General features: G+C 38.4%; 1 protein-coding gene across 10 annotated transcripts in view; it reads right to left on the reverse strand.

Moving 5' to 3' along the window:
* Positions 1 to 22,838, reverse strand: part of LOC128011532 (ankyrin repeat and SAM domain-containing protein 1A) — an 87,487-nt gene that overhangs the window by 25,517 nt on the left and 39,132 nt on the right. For 5 of the 10 annotated variants that reach the window (XM_052594030.1, XM_052594036.1, XM_052594032.1 and 2 more), the window contains 6 exons: positions 20,152 to 20,272; positions 19,724 to 19,767; positions 19,051 to 19,150; positions 12,234 to 12,733; positions 4,898 to 4,948; positions 2,712 to 2,781 (listed from right to left, as the gene is read on the reverse strand). In XM_052594030.1, coding sequence (XP_052449990.1) covers positions 2,712 to 2,781; positions 4,898 to 4,948; positions 12,234 to 12,733; positions 19,051 to 19,150; positions 19,724 to 19,767; positions 20,152 to 20,272 — 886 coding nt within the window. Of the gene's footprint in view, positions 1 to 2,711; positions 2,782 to 4,897; positions 4,949 to 8,514; positions 8,558 to 12,233; positions 12,734 to 19,050; positions 19,151 to 19,723; positions 19,768 to 20,151; positions 20,273 to 22,838 lie in introns of those variants that run through there. The other 5 variants (XM_052594038.1, XM_052594034.1, XM_052594031.1 and 2 more) reach the window with 2 other exon arrangements.

A 22,838-nucleotide genomic window follows, 5' to 3' on the forward strand; every position in this document is an offset into this window, starting at 1 on the left:
AAATTTAGATGCAGGAGACGGCGCCAAATGTAAGCCTTACCAAAAAATGTTGGTGGAATCAAAACCGAATTAAAAGCAAAAGCGAATGGAAAAACCAATGAGATGTAGTATCCACCCGAGTCATTCAACTTAATCAGAGACACCCAACTGCAAAAGTACAAGACTTGCTTTTCCAACACGACAAAGTCTCCCAGAGTCCTACAGAGGTTCAAACAGAGAAAGTGTGTCCCTGTCCCACATCAGTCAATCCTCAGAGTATGTTGCAGACACCTCGTTATCATCTAGTTCCTCGAGACATCGTGGCTGCTGGTGAATTAGCAATGCAAGGTCAGTTGGGTGTTTGCCTGCTCCAAAAAAATGCCTGTAAAACTTGACAGACTTGCATTGCGAACGAGTCTGGATGTGGTAAGAAATGCAGAAGCAATCCGAAGGTGCGGTCTCCTTGTTCAACCGGACGCTGTCAATTCTGCTCTGCAGCGCTCCTGCTCCGTCTCCGTCTCCTCTCTCTCTCTCTACCTCACTCCTGCTCCCCCTCCCTCTCCCAGTCTCCTCCCCTCCCTGCTTTGCTCTCTCTTCCCCTATAAGAGAATGCGGGCCTGATGTCCATTATCTAAGGACTCAACAAACCTTTGTCCGGTTCATTGACCCAACTGGGACCATTGCTCTTACATCAGAATATTGTTGACTATGGTAAAAATATTAGAGGCATTGATTAAAGAAACAAAACTTAACAGTGTGTATCCAGAAAGCAAAGAATAAACACAGAGGCATATGCAGAGCTTCTAGGCTGGAGGACATAGCTCTGGGTTTACTGCCAAGCTGCAGGGCAGTTCTTCTTCTAATTCCCCTGACACTCATGCATGTTAATATTTTAGAACCTTTACCCACATGGACAGAGAAACCCTGCCTACTATCTTGTTGCAGGAGTTTATTAATGAAATACTGTTTTGATGATGCGTCAAATACCTTATAAATGAATTGCAAAAACACCAGTTACAGAGATCTCCAGTGGAATCAGAAGAGGCAAGCAAAGTCAAAGTTCTGTAGTGCTCAAATGATGATACGTTATCACACTTCAGATTCCAAAAAAGCATTATGACTAGCTAAATAGAACAAAATAAGTATGTACCCAGATAAGTATGCTAGAGCATTATCTGAGGTATTTAGATGGTGGTTTGCTGGCTTTTAACAAAACCTCCCCAGATTTATTTTCCCATTTTATTGCTTATCCAAAAATTAGAATGAGTTCTTAGAATAAAAGCACCGTTCCTCAACAAGCCACGATGTATGGTATCATTTATATCGAAAGCACAGGACCTTCGCAGAATAATACTTTGTTTACAGTTTTGTTCAAATGTCTAACATCAGTGAGAGTGTAAGTAATAAATGTTGGTTTAGTAAGCACCACGAATAAAATTAAAAACCAAGAGTCATGTTCAAGTAGGAATGCCTGCAGGAAACAGGAAATGAGGTCAGAGGCAGAGCAATGTGACCAAGGACAGATGAAGAACTGATCCTCTAGCTAGGCTTTGCACTTATATGGGCCAATGAACCCGGTTGGAACACATTGCTGGATTGCTTGGTCAGGTCTCATTTCATAGGGGAACCGATGCAAAGGCAGATCCTCATTTAAAACATACAATCCAGGAAGACACGTGATGGTCAGCTACAACTAGGAGGCCAAAGCTTTGAGTACAATGAGAAGTAACAGAACAAAAACAAATCATTGTTTTTTATCTTCTCAATTAAAGACAATCCACTTTCTGGGTCCAAGTTTCTACTCCGTTTCAAGCGAGTGCGCCATCTCAACAGCCATTTATAAGCACAATTCATTTATAGCACACCTTTAAGCTAAGCTTTCGGGGGTTATGATTTTTCAGTAGTATTTACAGAACACCGTAAGTGCATCCTTGTACTGTTGGCTGTTTGCTTTTGGTACCTGAATGAGCATTTGGAATTGGTAATGACAGCACATGATGTCATCCAGATATTTATTAAATGGCTTTCTGGAATAGGCTACTTAACTCTGATTGGTCAGTCGTGACAGTCTGATGTGTGTTATAGGGCTGTCAAAATGGCTGAAAAACTAAATTAGGCCCCGATCAAACAGAATGCATTTTTCTTTTTGCATTTTAGTGTAAGCTTTCTTAAATTGTTTTCATTTGGCAGTGAGCATTCTACGAGCGGTTTATGTGCCCTGTTCACCTCGCGTTTTTGCTGAGCACCTGACGTTGAAAAAAAATCAACTGAGCAGAAAAAGTGCCCAATGTCATTCACGTTTTTTTTTTTTTACATTTACAATCAAATGAACAGCGAGGCGGGCCTTCCGTTGTGATGATGAAAGTTTACCGTTGCTTAGAAAGTCTGGAGACTGCTATGAAGGAGGATAAACTTTTAGTGTCTGTAACGGATTACCCGAAGCAGTATTTTTTGTGATTTCTGTTAATATTACAGTTTACTGTGGGTTCAGTGGGATAGTGGGTTCAGCTGGATAAGATATGAAAAACATTAAAATACAACGACACTTGCATCGTCATCGCATATTGTGTGCCACTGATGAGGCAGCCTAACGCATTTTTACTTTAAATTCAACAAACATTGAAAATCTCTACATAAAAATGTACAATGAGAATTTTATATTTTGAGATTTTCTAAAGATCAGATTTAAAAAGTGATAATTTTGGTTTATTTATTTAAAAAAATAAAAATACCTGTGACAGGGCATTCCTGGTCTTTGGAAAAGTCGATGCCGGCTCCAATTAGGTTCATTATCTTCTCAATCTGTAAGCAAAAAACAAACACAGTGAAACCAAATGAAGACACTAACCATAGTGCAGTGTGAAAAAAGCAGCGGCGATTCATGTTAAAACTTTGCATTCATGATTTCCCAGCAGAGCAGACAAAGCAGTAGTGCACCAACAAATCTGACTGAGAAAACACCATCTATCATCCCAAGGTTATAAGAATCATGCATAATGCAAATAGGAAACAGTGAAATATTTGGTTGCACCAGCCCTGACCAATACTTAGTCACAGGTGAACTGAGTGTCAGTCAACTACCCAAGCTTAAACATGTAATACAATCTAGAGTCCAAGCACTCCAAGACAAACAGCTAAACTTGTAAACATGCAGGAGAACAAGAGAACAACATGTCCAGGATGTCATTTCATATATTCACCATCATCAATCAGCAGTCCAACCAGTTAAATGTCAGACTACACGACACTGTCTGAAAAGATATTAGGGTAAAAGTAGGAATTCTGCCTTGCATCTGAATATATCAATGCAATTTAGCCAAGCAGGATATTTCTGAAAGTTAGCGAAGTCTAATGACATGTAAGCAAGTCTTTAGTTGGAGTAAGCATTCATTGATCATGTCATCCACACCTTCCAGTGATTGACAGACTGCTGCGGTAACTGAAAGGCCACTGATTACATTGCATTAGCACAGTCTGGGTTGTCATTTTAATGTGGAAATGCATTAATTCAATCACAAAAAATGAACTCATAACATCAAAAACAAGTTGTATCCCAGTCAATGGGATTAAGATCTGTCCTTAACAGTTAATGAATCAACTGATGTGTGGAAGCAGCTCCTAATTCTTCAGTACAACAGTGGAGTTATGTAATATGAAGACAATGGAGGAGGTGACGAGGCATTTGAAATTCTTTTAACTCTGGGATAATGAGTCTGTGTGGCTGATTCTAAACACTGGCAGAAATGTAAAAAATAATGAACTATGAGTTAGTTAAAGAAAGCGATTCATTTTAACTGACAGCAAAGCTGCCGAGCAATAGCTTATCCAAAGTAGCAAGGTCAAAAAAGCGACGGTAGACAGAAAAAGGAGAGTTGAATCCTGCCACCATTGCCAAGAAAAGCTGAGGGAGAGCTGCGAGAAGACACTGACATAGTTTAAAAAAATATAGTGACAAATATTTTACCTAAAATAAAATACAATATAATACAATAAAATAAATAAAAAGTTTGCAGTGGAACACAAAAGAAGATATTTTGAAGAACATTCAAGCTGCTCTCTTCCATTGCATGAAAGCATATGCATGATGGTTTAGTTTTACTTTAAGTAAAGATTCCTTACTTTAATTCCGATCTGTTTTTCATACAAAACTATTATAATAAATCTCTTCAGAAGGCTGTATGGGCTTTTTTTGTTTTTATTTTTTATGAAAAAGAACAGCATGAACATTCTGAAAATTATCTCCTTTTTCCTCACACAGAAGAAAGAGACATGCTGGTTTGGAACATCACAACCATTTATTAACATTTCGAATTAGCTTTTATTTTTCTATTTTTATTTTCATATCAGGTTTTAGTAATTCTAAAGAGCTTTTTTATTTTATTAGTTTATTTATTTATTTTTATATTTCAATATACCTTGCTTTATGTATTTATTTAGTTAAATTTTTATTTTTACAGCATTATTTAAATTAACAAAAGTGATTTTTAATAGTTTTAGTTAAAGTGATAGTTCACCAGAGGAGTTGGAAGAACGTTGGTAACCAAACTGTTTTGGTTCCCATTGACTTCCACTGCATGGACAAAAAATATAAAGGAAGTCAATAGGAACCAAAACTTTTATCACCATTATTAAACCTTTTCTTCTACATTCACAGAAGAAAGTCATACAGGTTTGAAAAGCCATGGTGGTGAGTAAAAGATAACAGAATGTGTATCTGTTGGTGAACTACCGCTTTAACAAAAAAGTTCAATGTAAACCATTCATTTGCAAAACATGTAAATCACAAGAAGAGCTCCATTTAACTTTGCTATCAGTAATATTGGTTCTGCAGAATCTGTAATAACCGGCGAGCAGCAGCACAGAGCAGAGGAACAGCAGATGTGGACGGCAAGCCAGAGGGACGTGTGGAGGGTCTTACTCTTTGGGACGGCCGCTGTCTCCATGGAATAGAGAGGGAATGCCTCTGTCTCTGCAGGGAGAAAACCAACTTCTGTTCAATTGCTATTTTTTGCATAAAAGGAGAACAAAGTTTGACCCTTGACAATGGCACAACTGAGAAACTCTTTAATACAGTTAATGGGAACTAAATATAACCGTGACCCACAGGTTGGTTTGACACCTCAGTGACCGTGTTTCCAGAAATAAACCCTTTGAAGACACACAAACTCTTGAATGGCTGTCAAAAAAAAAAAACAATAGAAAAGAAAAGTAGACTGGGAAAGTGGGAGCGCTTTGATCCCAGCGCTCTGGCTCCATCTTCAACAGAAGGGTTTTTTGATTTAAGGATAAGCTGAGTGAAGGTTTTTCATTCCGGTCTCATCCAGAATCCATCAGAAGGCAGACGAGTCATCAGTTCTGTCTGACATCTCTCTGTCCCACAGCACAGTTTTCTCATTTACAATATCCAGTGCATCTGCTACAGCGCTCACCGCACCTAATCGACTACTCACTTCCTGTCTTTTACAAATCTTCACACCGTTATAGTTAGTGATCAAATGATACGAGTCAAAGATGGCTAAAAGAATAAATGTAGTAAAAAAGCTGAAATAAAGCGTCAGTATTAATTATTGATTCCACCTTGACCGATAAAGAGAAACTGACTGACTTAAAATGGTATTTATTGACACAGGGAATCTTATTTGCTTCTATTTTTGTATTTTTCTGTCCTGAATAATGCAAAATTCAATGCACTGGGTTTTTAAATATAACACATCTTTCTGCTAGCGGAAAACATCAAAATATGAAATAAACAAGCATGGGAAGTGTAGAACCTGTGAATGACGACTGCAGATGCAACGGTTAAATAAAGTTCTGACTTTTAACCAGATTTCAGCAGCAAACCCCAACCCAAACTCCTCTTTGCCACAAATGCTTTCCTCTTGTCTGAAAATGCAAAGGCTCTCATATTTATCTAGATCAGTATTCTTCAATTTAATCAGTGTGTCTGCTGACCTTATCACACAATTGAAATGAAGATGAGTAACGAACTGACGTCTATGTGAGCTAGTGATATATTTCACTGCAGATAAATGCTTAAGTAGAATTAGCCTGGGACACTTACATAACTGGGTGAATAAAGAACATATCCAGGTCATATTTCACCCCAAAATTTAAAGAAGGACATCCATTTGATTTAGCATTTTTTGGGATGATTAAGTTTTTGCATCATGACACTGAAAACTAAGCACATTTAACCCATCTCTAAATCTTATTCGATGTATGGTATGTATGTTTTTACTGTTTATTAATGAAATTGTCTCATTTCTGCTCCACTAAACATAAGTCATACTATAAGCTGTGATTAAGAAAACAAAAGAAGAAAACTAACATGGATTACATAGAGCCATCTAGAGGCAATTCAACACCAACGCCGGTCCAAATGTGATAAGAGCGCTTCCTAAAATCAGAAAAATATCTCTCTTCCTAGGTGTAGCTTCAGAAAACGAACCTGATCTTGCTTGGGCTTCCTCAAGCATGTCTTCCTGTCATTATCTGTGACTCTCTAAACAGAGCCGGAGAGCTCCAGAGGCTGACAGGTTCGAACTCAGTCCAGATGAACTGTGCTGCATGCAAATAAGGCAAGGCGAGTTATAATCACACGCGCGTTATGCACTGCTCAATTAATGAACCAAAGTGAGAAATACTGCATGCAAAGGAAATAAATGAGTGAGTAAATGCTAAATAATTAAATGTTTTCTGCATCAGCAAGAGAGCTTGCATCATACAGTATACTGCTTGTGTTTGTAAAACAGATCACACCCAACCCCACACAGACACACACCAACCCCACACACACACACAACTAAACAATGTTATTGATTCTCAGGGCCTGTAGTCAGTTTCTTGAGATAATGTAGAGAGCGGTTCATTGTGAGGGGCCGGTAAGGGCCTCTTCATGGTAAACAGCTCAAACAATAGCGGAGTCAAAGGCTGCTCTGGAGTCACAGGTCGACAGCTGAAGTATAGTCGAGCCGTGGGACGATTGTGTGTCTGTGGCCCTCTTCAGAATAGATAACCGCTGTGCCACTACAAAGACTCCAGACATCTGGCAAGGCTGACATGGGCAAACAAAAGGCAAAAGGAGTAAGACCGAGTGGCAAGAACCAGTCACAAAAGATCCAAGCTGCCGTCCGTTCAACAAGAGCAGACTCCTGCCAAGACAGGTGCCAGTCGAGCCAGAGCCGTGCAGAAGAGCCTCTCTGTCATCAGTGTTACATCACAAACGCTGTGTCACGCGCTAATCGCTTAAATTCAGCTAATTGGTCAGTTTAGGGCAATTAAAATTGTAGTAAGCAATGGCAAATCTTACAGAAGTTGTATTCTGAACTGTTGAAACTTTTCAAAGTTTAGAGAAATATATTAAAAGCAAACACTAGAGGAATTTTTTTTCAGGCACAACAAATGAAAATATATTTATGTTATATTTTTTAATATAGGGCAATCTTTGAAGCATGCAAAATTTGTTTTACAATTTGCAGCAAGTTTAGAAATTAAAAAATCACAGAAATGCTGGTGTAAAAGTGTTCTGTCAAAACAAATGGAAACCCTAAATCTTCAAAGTATGTGACAAACTCGAAAGTTTCAAAACCGTAGCAAACACCGGCAAAAACATTTTGGCAAAGCAAACTTGACACAAGTCATTTTTTATGCTTATTGATGAAGCATGTAAAATTGGTCTTACGATTCGTAGCAAGTTTACAAATATGAAAGCAAATCACTGCAAATTGAAAAATAATATCCTTATTTACAAACTATTTTTGCACACTATGTCAAAATATGCATTTATATGCATATATATAGGGGAAATATATCACAGCAAATGGAAAATCTAATTTACACAAAACAATATTTATACTAATTAAGTCATGGTAAAAGTCCGGGGATTTAAATTATGACAAACAAAACGGACAAAAAAAATTAAAAACTGTTCATGCACAACAACAACAACAATCGGTAATCATGTTTGGTAATCGTGTTTAAATTAATCTTACAGGTTTACAGAAATAAATTAAATGGCCAAAAACGGTTTTGTCGGAAAGAAACATTCATTAATAAAAGGCATTAATTGCAGAAATGTGACATTGGTTTTAGTAAAAAAAAAAAAAAATTGGTGAGGGAAGATCTAAATGATAGCAAACAGTGTTCGGCAACAACGAAACATTTTATAAAAAAATAAAAAGAAAGAAAGAAAAATAAAAAAACTAATCACTATCATGCAATTTTAATGTAAAATTAAAACAAACAACCAACGAAAATACATAAAAAAAAAAAGATTATTTGAGGATTTAAAATTAGTGTCAACTTGAGTAAACTCTCCCAGTAAAAGCAAACAGAGCAAAACAACTGCTGGAATCATTCTTTCTACGTTTTCTAATAAATCCATCTCTCCAGAGCCAAATATATTCCTGGATCCTCCCAAGACATTCACCACTGAGAATTTGTGGACATCAATCTCATGTACACGACAACGGTTTTAAAACAACAACGTCGTCATCTATCAAAGGCAGCTGATAGGAAGAGAACAATCACACTCACAAATGCTGGTCGGGGGGCAGCCATTGGGCCGGGACGGGACGGGACGGGACGGGACGGCAGAGGGAGAGGAGACTCACTCGTTTAACTCCCTCGGGCTGACTGCATCTCCACATCCAGAGCAAACCTCCCCTTCCTAAACTTGCTGGCCCATACAACAGCTTCCCACACGGTCTGATCCTGGGACGGCCCAACCCCAACACACACACACCCTCATGCAAGTCAAAATCTCCTTTCAATGAAAAATTAGACTTCGTGTGAGACTCTGTGTCTGTGTGGAATGAGGACACACACACACACACACACACACACACAGAGAGACAGACAGAGGGAAAGTGATGGGTGTTGTGCGTTCCTGCACCCACATGCTGTCACTCAGGGCAGCGAAGTGTCCCGGACCAGCCAGCCGTGACCGCTGGGGGAGGTGAGAGACAGAAACAGACAAGAGAAATGATGACAGACTGCTGTTTGGACATTAGTCACTGCAGGACTGACGGTCCACACACACAGACAACAGACGGAGAGAAACTCTGCTGCGACGACGCTTCTGTTGATTCAAAGTCAACATTTACAATCATTTCACATCTGAGATCTGACGCATTTCAGAGTTGAATGACACATTATTAAAGTAGAGAGAGATTTGTTTTTACCCATCTGGAATCATTTGGATGATAAAAAAGTAAAGCCTTTTGGATAAATAATGGGGGGAAAAGATAAGCATTTAAATTATATACTTTTGATAGCGGCAAAAAAAGTACTGTTTGTATTTTTTTTTACAATTTAATGATTTAATTCAATGTTTGTATTTTATTTTATTTTGTTAGCAAAAAGCATCTCTAATTTATTCAAATTATGAAACTTCCATAATTTAACAACAAAAGTTAATTACATTTCTGAATTCTGTATTAATGGTTTAATTAGAATGTACCAATCAAAGATTGTGTCTAATCAACTGAATTTTATGGAATGTCTATTTATTTATTTTTTTTCAGAAATTGTGCGTTGCCTGTTTTACCTGATCGATTATTTATTTATTTATTTTTGGATTTATTGTTTAATAAAAATCTATTAAAAACAGCAGTAATGAAACAAACATTTACAATTTAAGGAATCTTCAAATTAAAAGTCCCTCTAAATTTCGAGCAAACTCAAGTAAATGTGATGCACAACACAAGGAATTAACAATTAGCAATTTTCCTTTTAAAATATATATATTATATCATGTAAATTCATAAGCATATGATAACGTTACTTTCAGGTTTACATTTAACTTTGAATCCAATGATTTTGATTTCATGACGACTCCATCAGTTGATTCCATCACTGACTGCCATGAATCAAGCAATCGCTGAGGCTAGTCAATAAAAGCGTGTTCATTAAGAGCACAAATCCACTGGGAGCAAAGTGAATTAAGTTTCATGATTCACTCTGGGTGCTTCGTTTGCTGCTGCGACTCACTGAAGCGGCAAACAGACAGCTCTGCACATGAACCGCTGCGGCTCTCACACACACCAGACTCACAAGCTGCAGCTGCTACAGTTTACCTTTACAAGAAAACAATCGATCACTGGCATCACAAAACACTACTGCTGTTTCTTCACAAGCTCCCGTTTCTAAATAAAATGCTGAAATGATATGCAGACAGATGAGATACGGTGGATGGATGGATGGATGGATGCATCCCAGCAGAGGGCAGGAGAGAGTAACAAACATGGACAGGGAGTATGAACGGAAAATCTCTTTTTTAACTGTTACACTGCGACAAAAGACACTTTCTATAAAAAGGCTACAAAACGGGGATTAAAAAAGACTGTTCTTTTCAAACAAATAGTTAGTGAAAGGAGGTAAATTCATTTTATAGATCTTATGCAGAGTCAATAATTAAAACACGGTTCTTCCTAATATCAACAGAATATCAATGGAATTGAATCATTTCAACAGATTACGCCAAAGACATTTGATGGGTTTCAACTAGCTACTTTTTACGTTAAGTCCATTGTGTGCGTTAGAAAAGAGTCAAACATATGGGAGCCCATTTCTGAAGCCCAACTTTATCTCGCAATTCTCAATTTCTTTCGCGCGATTCTGACAAACTCGCAATTACGGGAAATAAAGTCAGAATTACAACGTGAAAACGTGATAAAAAAAAAAAAAGAGAGAGATCAAAATTTGCAGTTACCTTGTTTTATTGATTATTTAGTGGCGGAAATGGGCTTTCATACAAACATGTCTAATCAGCATCAAGACGAAAACAAAAATGGCGTTTCAGCCCCTGATGCTTCGCAGTAATTCATCCGTGCACTTGAGTGTGTTGGGCAACAGTCTCTCATTACCTGCGAGCGTCTCGCCTGTAAGAGTGTAAGACCCAGGATGATGGAAACTGTGCGCCAGTCCCTCTGGGTTTGTATCCAGTGTCTAGATCTTCAGATTGAAGCCAAAGTAATGGTAATACAGGACACTTAACTCTGACTGGATTACAGACATTTCCTCTCATTTTCCTCTCAGACATTTTTCTCAAAGAAATGGACATATGTCATTTTTAAAGGAATGTCCCAAGCCGAGTTAAGCTTAATCAACAGCATAAACTGCATTTAGGGTTAAAAACTTACAATGGAAGCATCCAGAAATGTGAAGCTCATAATTTATTAAAAAACATTCATTCTTCTGTTAAAAAAGTGTGTTATTAACCAAACGATCACTTTTGTGGTGGGACTACGGTTTCAAGCATATGAGGCTTGTCACGCACCTAAACGTAGCAGATGGTGTTTGTTTAGACTGTTTCTGGCCATTTTACATCATCTGACATCATGAACATATGCAGACCACAGGAAGAAGACAAGTTTATGTTCTTCTGGAGATTCAAGACATCAGTCTGGCAGATTACCTGCTCAGCTCCATGTAAGCAAGGAAATTATAGCACCTCCTTTCTTGGAAGCATCCATGCTTGGACACTGTGTGAGACTTACCTCATTTACAGGCGCTAATAACAATGATGTCACAACAATGTTTTAAAGACTGGATATAACGTAAATAACAAAGACCAGGTCTATTGAGGACCAAGCATTCATTTAACTCCCCAGAAATGAACAGCTGTGTGGTCTATGGAAAAAATTCCTGTTTCAAATTCCAGAAAAACTATCGGATAACATCAGACCTTAAATTAGAGAAGAGGATGCTTGTATGAACCTGCTTTTGCATGCACATTTCCCATTAAGTCACTACACGATGAGAAATGACAGACTGAATGGTCACCATTTACCATTCATTTCCTGCATCTCATACATTTTCCCAATGGACTGAGCAATTACTAACAGATTCCTACATTTTTACTTTCAGTGATGCACCCAAATGAAAAATTACATTGATTATATCACATTTTTAAATGCGATGTAAAAATAAACAACTTTAGAATATTGTATATTTTATAATGTAGGCTGAAACATTTTTTTAACTATTGAATATTATTTTAATTACAGCTTTGGGAACCCAAAAGTTCCTCAAATGCAATTCTGACACCAACCAACTTATTTTCCAAAACAAATGATCATAAACTATGAATAATTAATTATTATAGAATAATAATCTTTCAATAAACCTCAAACTGACTTTAGTCTAAATGTAAACTCTCCAGTACGCTACAACAAAAAAGTGCTAAAGAATACACAACAAATGACAAAATGGTTCAGGAACGGTACATCCAGGCCACAAGGGGGAGCTCTTACCTCGTCCCATTCTGAAGTGAACGAAGGTGATTTTTCCAGTCTTCTCTTGGTGGTGCTACAGTTGGACACGGACTCACTTCGGCCGCCCAATCCTGTCTCTTCCTCACCGGGTGGAGACACCAGCAGGTCGGAGTCAGACTTCGAAAGGCTACGCGCTAGTTTGAGATCACCTGGCGGAGGCATCCTTCTCGTCTGTGGAGAATCGCGTGCCGGTGAGTTGTTTCTCGATGAATCCCGCGGCTCTTTGTTGACCGTGGCGTAGATAGCTTTGGGGTCAGTGTCCTGGAGAATGGTTTCCATGGTGGCTGCCGATTTGGGATGGGGAAGGGGGGCGGAGCTGGCAGATGTCGAAGTGCTGGAAGCCTCACCGGACTTCACTCCAGAGGACGGCAGACTGAACGCTTCCTCCTGACAGTCGACCACCGGCGAGGAACCGTGAAGCAGACCAGTGAACTGCTCAGGAACAGCAGCGCTTGTATCCTCACCGTGCGAGGAGCTCTCTGTCAAGAGAACAGAGGAGAGAGTGAGAGAGTTACAGGCGGACTGTGGAGCCGTATCTAGACCAAATAACATGAAACCGCCCACTCCACTACTGTCCAGTGCCTGGAACAGATCTGGGGTTGTTTTCTGACTGGAAAAGGGAGGGAGAAAAAATGCAGAAAGAAAGAAAAATGTAAGTAAGTTGGGCTAACCAATTCCAGAGTGCCTGTGTTAGTAAATTCCAAGCGCAGGCTATGAGCAGCTGACTTTTCTCCATAGAGATCTGTTTGTGTTCAATTCCCTGTCTCTCTCTCTCTCTGATGCACTGCTAACACGCACACAGCTTTATAAGGCTTGCTTCCAGAGAAGTTATGCCTCACTAAGGATTCCCTTCATTATGAGTGGCAAGCTTGAAACAGGATACCACAGAGATGACTGTGAAAGAAACACACTCGCTCTCTTTTTCTTACAAACACCACTTTACCACGCCGTTAGGAGTCGGGTTCTTAAAAATTAAATCCCTGTTTTGTGATTATTAGAAATCCTTCTCCCAGAACAGCACACTAACAGATCTCTTCTTACACTCTGAAACATACCATAGGCACGTACATTAATACTTCTATGCAAGCTTGATTTCAAAGAGAGTTGCCTCCTCAGCATCGCCACAGGGGGCGCTAGAGTGCATTAGCACTCACTTTTCACTTTTAGGACAACTAATAAATGTTTATACAGAATCTTGGTGAACAGTTATTTATATCTATACACATTTTATATAAAAATAAATAACCTTCAATCTGAATATTCCTACTTCCATAATATACAGCAGGTGAAAACATCTGAATTCATAGTTACATAAACACTCTGAAAAAAATGTGCAGTTATTTTACCTTTAGGGGCAATACCCTGAAAGTGACACCTTTGTACCATTTTTACCCATAAAGGGTGCATACTAGCACCTTAGAGTAGTAATATATACTATTAAGGTAGTAGTATATACTCTTATAGTACTATAATGATCCATTCAAGGATAAATAAGTTACAAAGGTGACACTTTGAGTGTACTGCCCCACTGACAAGCTGTTTTTTATTTCAGAATTTTTTTTCTGAAAGTGAACAGTAGGCGACAATTACCCTATTAAACTATATAAGTAACTGTAAAAAATGATGGCGTTTCCATTATTTTTAAACGAAGGTCAAAGGAGAGCCACTTCTGAAACAAGCCACAGCACAGCTGGTATAAACAAGCATTGACTAGAACTGCTGAAATCAGCATTCAGTGGCTGTGTAGGAGCTGTAACGCACCACAGACATGCGCAGTGTAAATAAGGAGTCATCCAAGCATTACTGGCCAGGAAAGCCCCTTACAGTTGAGAGTGGCCATGTATGAAGTGTTTATTGGATGTTATAGTGCATTAAAAAATAATCATGTGATTTTTAAGTATGGCATGTGACCTGTAAATAATAATAATAATAATAAAAAAAAAACTGTTTCCATTGTATAAAATATTTTTAAATTTGGCTGAAATTTTTGAACTGCTCTTCTTACGAAGTTTTTGCAAAATGCACACAAGTTTTCATTGCCCATATTTTTTTTTCGCAACTTCAGTTTGCACAATTTGAAGGGTAATGGAATCGCAGTTAACAACAACATAGTCTCAGACATCACACCCACAGATTGTTGGCTGAACGTCTGATGCACATGGCACACAAAAGTGGAAACACCTCAGGAGTGTCGAAGACGTCATCTGATTGGTTGAATTATACAGGATTTCTGGGAGACGTGTGTCACGTTATTTAATGTTCTACCTAGAATAAAAGATACCGTGGCACCAAGCTCCCTCATGAAAGAAGAAAGCCATAGTGTTTACAACTGTAGCAACGAGTGCTTAAAGGGATCAACTAAACACTGGATTCTCAAAAGTATGTCACATATTTAAAGTTCCCGGCACAGAAGCCTTAAAATATGTCAAAGTCTTACACACTGATCTTTTATTGTGTCGACATTTCCACGCTCCGAAACGTGCCACTGAACGAAACGAACTGTGATTGGTTGTTTGACATGTCGGTCAATCGGCCTCATGAACAGGTCTCGGCCAAAGAAAGCTGCCAGTCTGAAGGACTCGATACGCGAGACTAATGACAACATGGCGGATGTAGTATGTCCAATTTCATTTATGCTATTCGTATTCAAACCATCGAGAACATTTTTTTTTTTAAAGCACAGAGTTCTTCATTAAATGTAGGAGGTATTCAGACAATGTGTGATTTTGCAGTTAGACAGACATTTAGGAAACTCTATTGTCTTCTATTGTCCCCTTCTGTCAAAATGAATGAAGAAATAGCGAAAATGTTAATATTTCACCCCACTTTCACAGTGATTAGGCCTATCTGAAAGAGCACACATCCTTGAAAAGAATGAACAAAACTACATACAGAAAAACAAATATGCCTTTGGCTTTTAAGCACTTTTAAGTCCAAAGCAAAATTTGGATCTTGAAGCAAAATCAGAGCATTGGGACCTTTGTGGCAATGTGAGTTTCTGCATAAGTGAACTCAACTCTAATATTTGATTTACGATAAACTACAATGCAGCAACTCTCTCCTCTGAACTTCATCTCTTAAGTTTTCTGAGGCATTGGGACTGAATAAACCACCCACTCCATGAGGCACTGACGTGTGTGATGGAGGAACATACAGAGCCATGGGTCCAATCACTTCCTCATGTAACCGACACACATAAAAACATACACACAACAGGCAGCTCGGGACTCAAGTCTTTGTTTGCGTTTGTGACCCAAAGCCTAACCTGTGACGTCAATTTAAATCAACAAGGCCCTCTGGAGAAGATGAAGTCATTGCTGTTCTCCACCCAAACAAAAGGCTTTAGCCAGCATTTCTCCTAGAGAAAGTCAGGTGTTTTTTCAAACAACATGTCTGTTTCCAGTTACAACAAGCATGCACTGGTTAAATCATTCAATGTTCAATGACATAAAAGCAGTGTGAGCATGTTCCAAACCAAAAAAAAAACACATAGCTCTGTTTCTAACTATTCTAACTATTAATGGGTCTTTTATCTTGGTCAGACTTTTCTGTTGGCTGGTTTTAGAGAAGTTTGGGGTAATTTCAACCAATCAGGCTGGAAAATCATTTTGAACCAATCAAGATCTTCTTAAAGTTTTCACTCAATATCCTGTTAATCTTGAGCCTGTAGAGTAGTACTGCATCCTTCATAACTCCAAAAAGTCTTTAGTTTTATTATATTTATAAGAGAAATATAGTCTGTACCGATTTTTCCCGGAAAAACACGACCGGCTGGAGGCGTGACGTGTGGGCGGAGCTAAAGAAGTAAGCTTTTGCGTTGAGAGCGGTTGGAAGCTGTGACATTACCGTGAGGAAAAAACCAACCAAAACAAACTATGACTAACAGTCAGATTCAGCGTATATTTATGATCCAGAATCAGATCCAGAGGCTGAAATTTAACAAGAGCAGCAGCAACGACGTCTCTATATGGTATGTACTGAAACTGTATATATTTGCTTAGCGGTTTTGGAAAAGTTCCACTTTATGTTGTCTTTTTTTTTTTTTTTTTAGGTGGCATGGTGTGTCCCAAGCTTCAGGCTTGTTTGAGCAATTCTTTCAAGAGGAATGCACAGTATTTTGGCAATCTGTCTTGCAAAATCTAGAACATCCTTTGGGTTGGAAGTGCACCTATAATACCTTGATGAATTCACATGACATCAATAGCTACTATTACTAGGACTGTCTACTATTTCACTAACTATTTTTTAAATAGCAGGCAGAATACAGTGAGTATACAGTGTTGTACTGATTAAGCTGCATGCTTTCGAACACAGCCAAGCACAGTTGAGTAGTGCTAACATCTGAGGAACTGAAGTAATGTCACCCCTCAGATTGTTCTAGAGTAACAGGACTGACTTCATCGTTCACCCTCAGCTAAGCGCCTGCCAATTGTGAGCAGCGTTTATTAAAAGAGTGAAGGGATGTCTAAAACACACAACATGATTTTGCACTTAGGGTGAAGCTTTCATCTCCACAGCACTAAGGTCAGACCATTAATACATCAACACATGGAGCCTGCTGTGAGACCCTGACATAGGAAATATGACGAGCTCACACCCTGTTATTTGGGTGTGTGCTAGTGTGTGTCTACAGGACGATTTCCTGCAGCATAATTGACAGATGATGAGCGCAGCATGGCTTTGGAGGTGGCAGCTGAGGCCTATGAAGCTTGGCAAGGAGACAAAGACAGACATTCTGCTGTTTGCTTTGAAACACGAGGAGAGTATGGGGCATATAATATATAAATTACACTGACATTTATCAAACATCGATATTATGAAAATACAACCATATTAAAACATTTTGTATCGTCCTACGATAAAATGGCTTTATATGTCTGTTCTCCTCATTTCTTTATAAGACTCACCTTTATAGTAGCAAGAAGAGCCTTCTGTTGGTAATGCTAACTAGTGTGGTGTTATATGGAGTAAACATTGTCCCAACTTAAACAAAGATTGACAATTAACAAAATATGGCATATGAATATAATAGTAGATATTAGTAATACTATATAAAGATTAAAAGCAATTAAATATATTGAAATCTAAAAAAAAACTTATTTGTATCACAAACTTTTTGCAAGAGAACGCAAAAGTTCAGTCTGCTCAAACAAACGCTTAACGAGCAAAAATAAAACTTTGGTGAACAAAAATTTAAGTTTAGTGAACAAAACAAAAAGTTTAGTGAGCAAAAATAAAGGTTTAATAATCAAATTCAAACGTTTAGAGAGCAAATGCAAATGTTAATTGGAGTAATACAAAAGTTTAACAAGCAAACAAGTTTATGTGAAAAAAAAAAACGAACAAACAAAAGTTTAGCAAGTGCAGCTCAATTTTCTTGGAGGAAAGCAAAGTTTAACAAGTGAATTCAGTTTAATAATTAAACATCTTTAATGAGCAATCAAAAGTTTAGTGTGCAAAAGTTTATCAGGCAAATGCAAATGCAAATGTTTTGTGAGAGAATGTACTGCAATGTAACATAGGGCTGGGTGATATGACGAAATATATCGTCTGGACGATAGAAAATGTCTATCATTTTATATAAGGCTCTATCGTTTACGGCAGAATTTTACGTCAAGATGCACCTCACACAACGGCATGCCCATGCACGCTGCAATACATAAACAAACATGGAGGAAGACGGTAGTAGATGCGGTTCAGATAAGGGTAATTCTCAACAAGATGACCAGCCAACCCAAACCGAGGAGCTTGTACCTAAGAGGGGCGACTTCTGTTGCATGGACGCCTAAAACGGATGAAAAAGTTGAAATGTTTTTAACTCGATGCTGTGCGGACACGCCTGGAGAAAACGGCCATTATTACCGTGAGCCTACTTTAGAAATAACGAACTTGAGCGTGCAAAATACTCAATATGTGAACGGCTCCACAGGCTTTTACCAGTGGCACACCATATAGCCATAGATCCCGCAGATGGATATCACTTCTGCTGTTGCCAAGCATATCTACACGGTCGATAATAGCGGGTTGAAATATTTTAATGGCAGGTGTTAACATGACCAATAGTCTTGCTTGAAAAAAAGGTTCTAAATAAAATAAATATTTAGTCCATACTACCTTTATTTGTTTTGTATATCATTTCAAACTGCATTTCCACATTGCAATTTTATATACACCATTCATAAACTGAATTAACAGAAAAATTTCTATATTGTTATGTATATCGTTATATCGCTATATCTGAAATTTTGGCCATATCGCCCAGCCCTAATGTAACATTTTGCAAATGATTGCAAAAGTTTATCTGACAAGCACCAAAGTCTATCAAGTGTATGCAGATGTTTTGTGAGCAACCACAGAAGTTTTGGAGCGAACGCAATAGTTTTAATGGGGGCTTGCAAAGGTTTAATGAGTGAACACGGTTAACAAGTAAATGTGAAGTTTCTCGCCTACATGCTAAGGGAACTCAAAGGTTTCGTTAAACAACACAAGAGCATTGAATAATAATTTTCCTCCCATATCTCATTCCTCCATATAAACGACATGAGGGTGAGTAAGTAATATTTAATGAGCTATTCCTTTAAAGACAGCCCGAAAGTCTAAGTCTAAAACAGATGACAAGCATTTTTCAGTGTTGAGAACATGTTGACTTCATTTGCTTGATTCATTTTTGACTGCTAAACAGTATTTGTCACTCAAATGATTATTGTTATTCAACCATGGCAATAACACTGTAAAGAATAATTACAGCGTCATTAGCAAGTGAGCTCCTTAAGCATTCACACAAGCACACACTCACCTCCAGACGTCTGTCCTGTGCTAAAATGAGGTGCAGGCGGCTGCAGTGTGTTTGTATTGGACCCTGAAGGTCGTAGGTCATTGTGTGCAGTGGTCTTTCGCTGAAAAAAATAACACCAATATCTGCATGTTAAGGAATGTCTGGCTTTTCAGATGCACAATCACACACACACAAAACAGATGCTGCTAGTGAGATAATTAACTGTCTACTGCACACTAGACAGTGTTCGGACAGCGTGACAGATGTGAGACTGCAAAAAAAAAAAAAAAAAAAAAAAAAATCCCTGTTAGAAACCCTTAGAGCTTCTTTTTAGACAAATTCTAAGGCAGCATAACATGCATCTTTTGCAAAGGTGGAAATCCAAAATTTTATCAAAAAAAAAAAAAATGCAAGATGGTAAACAAGTGAAATGTTGATTATAAATAAGCTTATTTCTTTCAATACGGAAAATTATCGCCAAATACTTGCGCGCGCAGTTTACTTTGTTTTGTTAGCTATTAAGCTATTAGCTTAGCAACATGCTAATATACATTTCTACTGGGATGGAGTGTGAATCTCGATCCTTGTGTGAAGCAATATGTGCTGCTGCCTAAAACGTTAGAAATCGCTCACTTGCGAGGCGTCATAGTAAGTAGCGTGTTGCCTTATAAGACAGCTGCCTATGTATTCTCACCTGAGGTAGGACACTGTTGGAAGACTTGACGGAGACGTCCACATCTGGAGATCAAGAATTAAAGTTATTTAATAGAAAAATACCTCAGTTACATTCAAAGTGTAAAAGACAGCAAATAAAGGGCTAATTTATGACAACTGATAACCATTCAACTTTAAACATTTATTTCAGTGGCATCATTTATGAAAAGAGTGAACTAGTTTTAGTTTGCAATAACAATACTGTTTTGTCATCACTGTTTGGTTATTTTAAAGAAAGACCAGAAATCAGAAACATCTGTTCTAGCATGATATAATGTGGCAGTGGTTATTTTCCTTGATGACACATGTGGAAAGGCATATTTGAATTAGCTCATCATGTCTGACAAACAAAGAAGTGAGGCAAGTCTATGAGGTTTGTGTGGGGTCTCATGGAAAATGAGTGTGTACCTGCTTTGCTTTGAGTGTTGTTGGGGATTTTGGTCTGTGCGGAGACTAAGAGTTCATATGTGGGCTCTTCCTCTTCCAGAGGCTCAGCGCGTTCATCCACACTGCTGTTAGTGTAAACCGCCTACAGAGAGAGAGAGCGAGAGAGAGAGAGAGAGAGAGAGAGAGAGAGAGAGAGAGAGAGAGAGAGACGTTGACTACGCCATCACTGACATGGACCCCTCCTCCTTCAGTGCATTCACTGTCAAACAGCAAACTCCACTTTCTGACCATAACAAAACTAACGTTTATATTAAAACCAATCTTACACCTGAACAAAACAAGCTGGAAACCTGCACAATGTTTCAGGTCTAGCAGAGATACAGATGGGACTTCAGACAGCGCAGAGAAATTCATCCATGCCCTGAATTCTGAAGAACTGAAGAATCAAATCACTATATTTATGAATAAACAATTTGAAACCACTAAAGATGGTGTTAATTTGGCTACAAATGAAATCAATAACATATTTCAAAAAGCAGCATATATAAGTGAATTGAAAAAGGCAAAAAATACATTAAAAAACACCAAAAGATGAAAAATGGTTTGACTCAGACTGCAAAACATTAAGAAAACAACCAATTATCACATCTGAAACAAAGAACCATATGACACCGACATAAGAACTGAATACTGTTCAAAACTAAAACAATACAAAGACACAATTAAATAAAAACAAAAGTTTAGAAGAAATAGAACATTCAATGAATCAAAATCAGTTCTGGGATATGTGGAATAATCTGAGCACAACTAAACCACAAGATCTACCAATACAAGACGGAAACATTTGGACACAACACTTTGAAAAGTTATATCAAGACATCCCACCAAAACAACTCAATGACAATTATGATCTGATCAAACAAAACCTACAAACTTATGAAGACACTATTAAAAATAATCAAAATCTTCCCAATTACATTTAAAGAAAAGCCAAAAATGTAAGCATTCTAGGTGAAAACTTAATAACTTTGATAAATGCTGAAACACCTCAGACAGCTGTGCTCAAAACTATTCAACACTGTACTTAGTTCAGGCTGCTTTCCTGAGATCTGGAGCCGAGGACTCATTACTCCTTTTCACAAGAGTGGAGACAGATTGGACCCGAATAATTTCAGAGGCATCTGTGTGAGCAGCAATCTGGGGAAGTTATTTAGCAGTATTTTAAACCATTGAATGGTAAACTTCCTTAACGAGCAAAATGTCCTGAGCCCGAGTCAGATTGGCTTCCTTCCAAATCACAGAACGACTGACCACATTTACACCCTAATCAACAACAAATGTGCGATCCGAATTGGCAACAAACATACAGAATTCTTCACCCAGAAAAGAGGAGTGAAGCAAGGCTGTAGCCTGAGTCCAACTCTGTTCAACATTTACATCAATGAGTTAGCGGTGCAGCTGGAACAGTCTACAGCCCCTGGACTCTCTCTACAAGACAAGAACATCAAGCTATTGCTGTACGCAGATGATCTGGTGCTGCTGTCCTCCACCACATCCAACAGAAGCCCTACACACAGAATTCACAGAACACCCAATAACGCATGTAGGGCAGAATTAGGCAGATTTCCATTGATTATAAACATGCAAAAAAGATTCCTCAAATTCTGGATGCATCTTAAATCAAGTCCCACAGAATGGCTACATTTTAAAGCGCTGAACTGAACCCTGAAAAGAGTCCACTCAGTCAGCTAGTTCTGAGACTAAGTCTTTACACTAACCAGTCTCAGACCAGCACTGCTTCTCATCCAAACATCAAAATCAACCAAATTATCAAACAATCTAAAAATACATATCTGGAACATTGGGATCAAGAAACTAAAACACAAAGTAAATTACAATTCTATCGAACTCTAAAATCTGATTATAAATATGAAGAGGGTCAGAGACACAAAGCAGAGACGGATCCTGACCAAGTACAGGCTCAGTGAGCACAGTCTAGCCATCGAGACGGGCAGACACCGAAAGAGCTGAGTGTGTGTGTGTGTGTGTGTGAGAGAGAGAGAGAGAGAGAGAGTGAGCACAGTCTAGCCATCGAGACGGGCAGACACCGAAAGAGCTGAGTGTGTGTGTGTGTGTGTGTGTGTGAGAGAGAGAGAGTGAGCACAGTCTAGCCATCGAGACGGGCAGACACCGAAAGAGCTGGTTACCCAGAGAGAGAAGAGTGTGTGCTCACTGTCAGACAGGAGAGATCGAGACAGAGACGCACTTCCTCCTGCACTGTCAGAAATACACCTCCATAAGAGACCTATACTACAAATTCACCAACTTAATACAGAACTTTACAGCAATTAGTGAAACAGAAAAAATAAAGATATTATTAGGAGAGGGACACACAGCAGCACTGGCTGCGAGATACGTGTGGACGTGCCACAGCCTGAGAGACAGCAGGTGAACGTGTGTGTGTGAACGTGTGTGTGAACGTGTGTGTGAGAGACCTCAGTGTGTCTGACCCCACTGTGCACCACAGTGATCCTTAATGTGTTTGTGTATTTATATGTAAGTTTAAGACTGTGGTATCAAATGTTCACACAAATGTTATAATTTGTAACAGTTTAATATTATAAGATGTTATTATAATCAGTTCCATTACTGTGATGTTCATTTTTTTGTTATCATTTATTTTATTTTTTCTATATATGCACACTAAG

The sequence above is a fragment of the Carassius gibelio genome, chromosome B23 (assembly GCF_023724105.1).
Source record: "Carassius gibelio isolate Cgi1373 ecotype wild population from Czech Republic chromosome B23, carGib1.2-hapl.c, whole genome shotgun sequence".
In the NCBI taxonomy this organism is placed as follows: Eukaryota; Metazoa; Chordata; class Actinopteri; order Cypriniformes; family Cyprinidae; genus Carassius; species Carassius gibelio.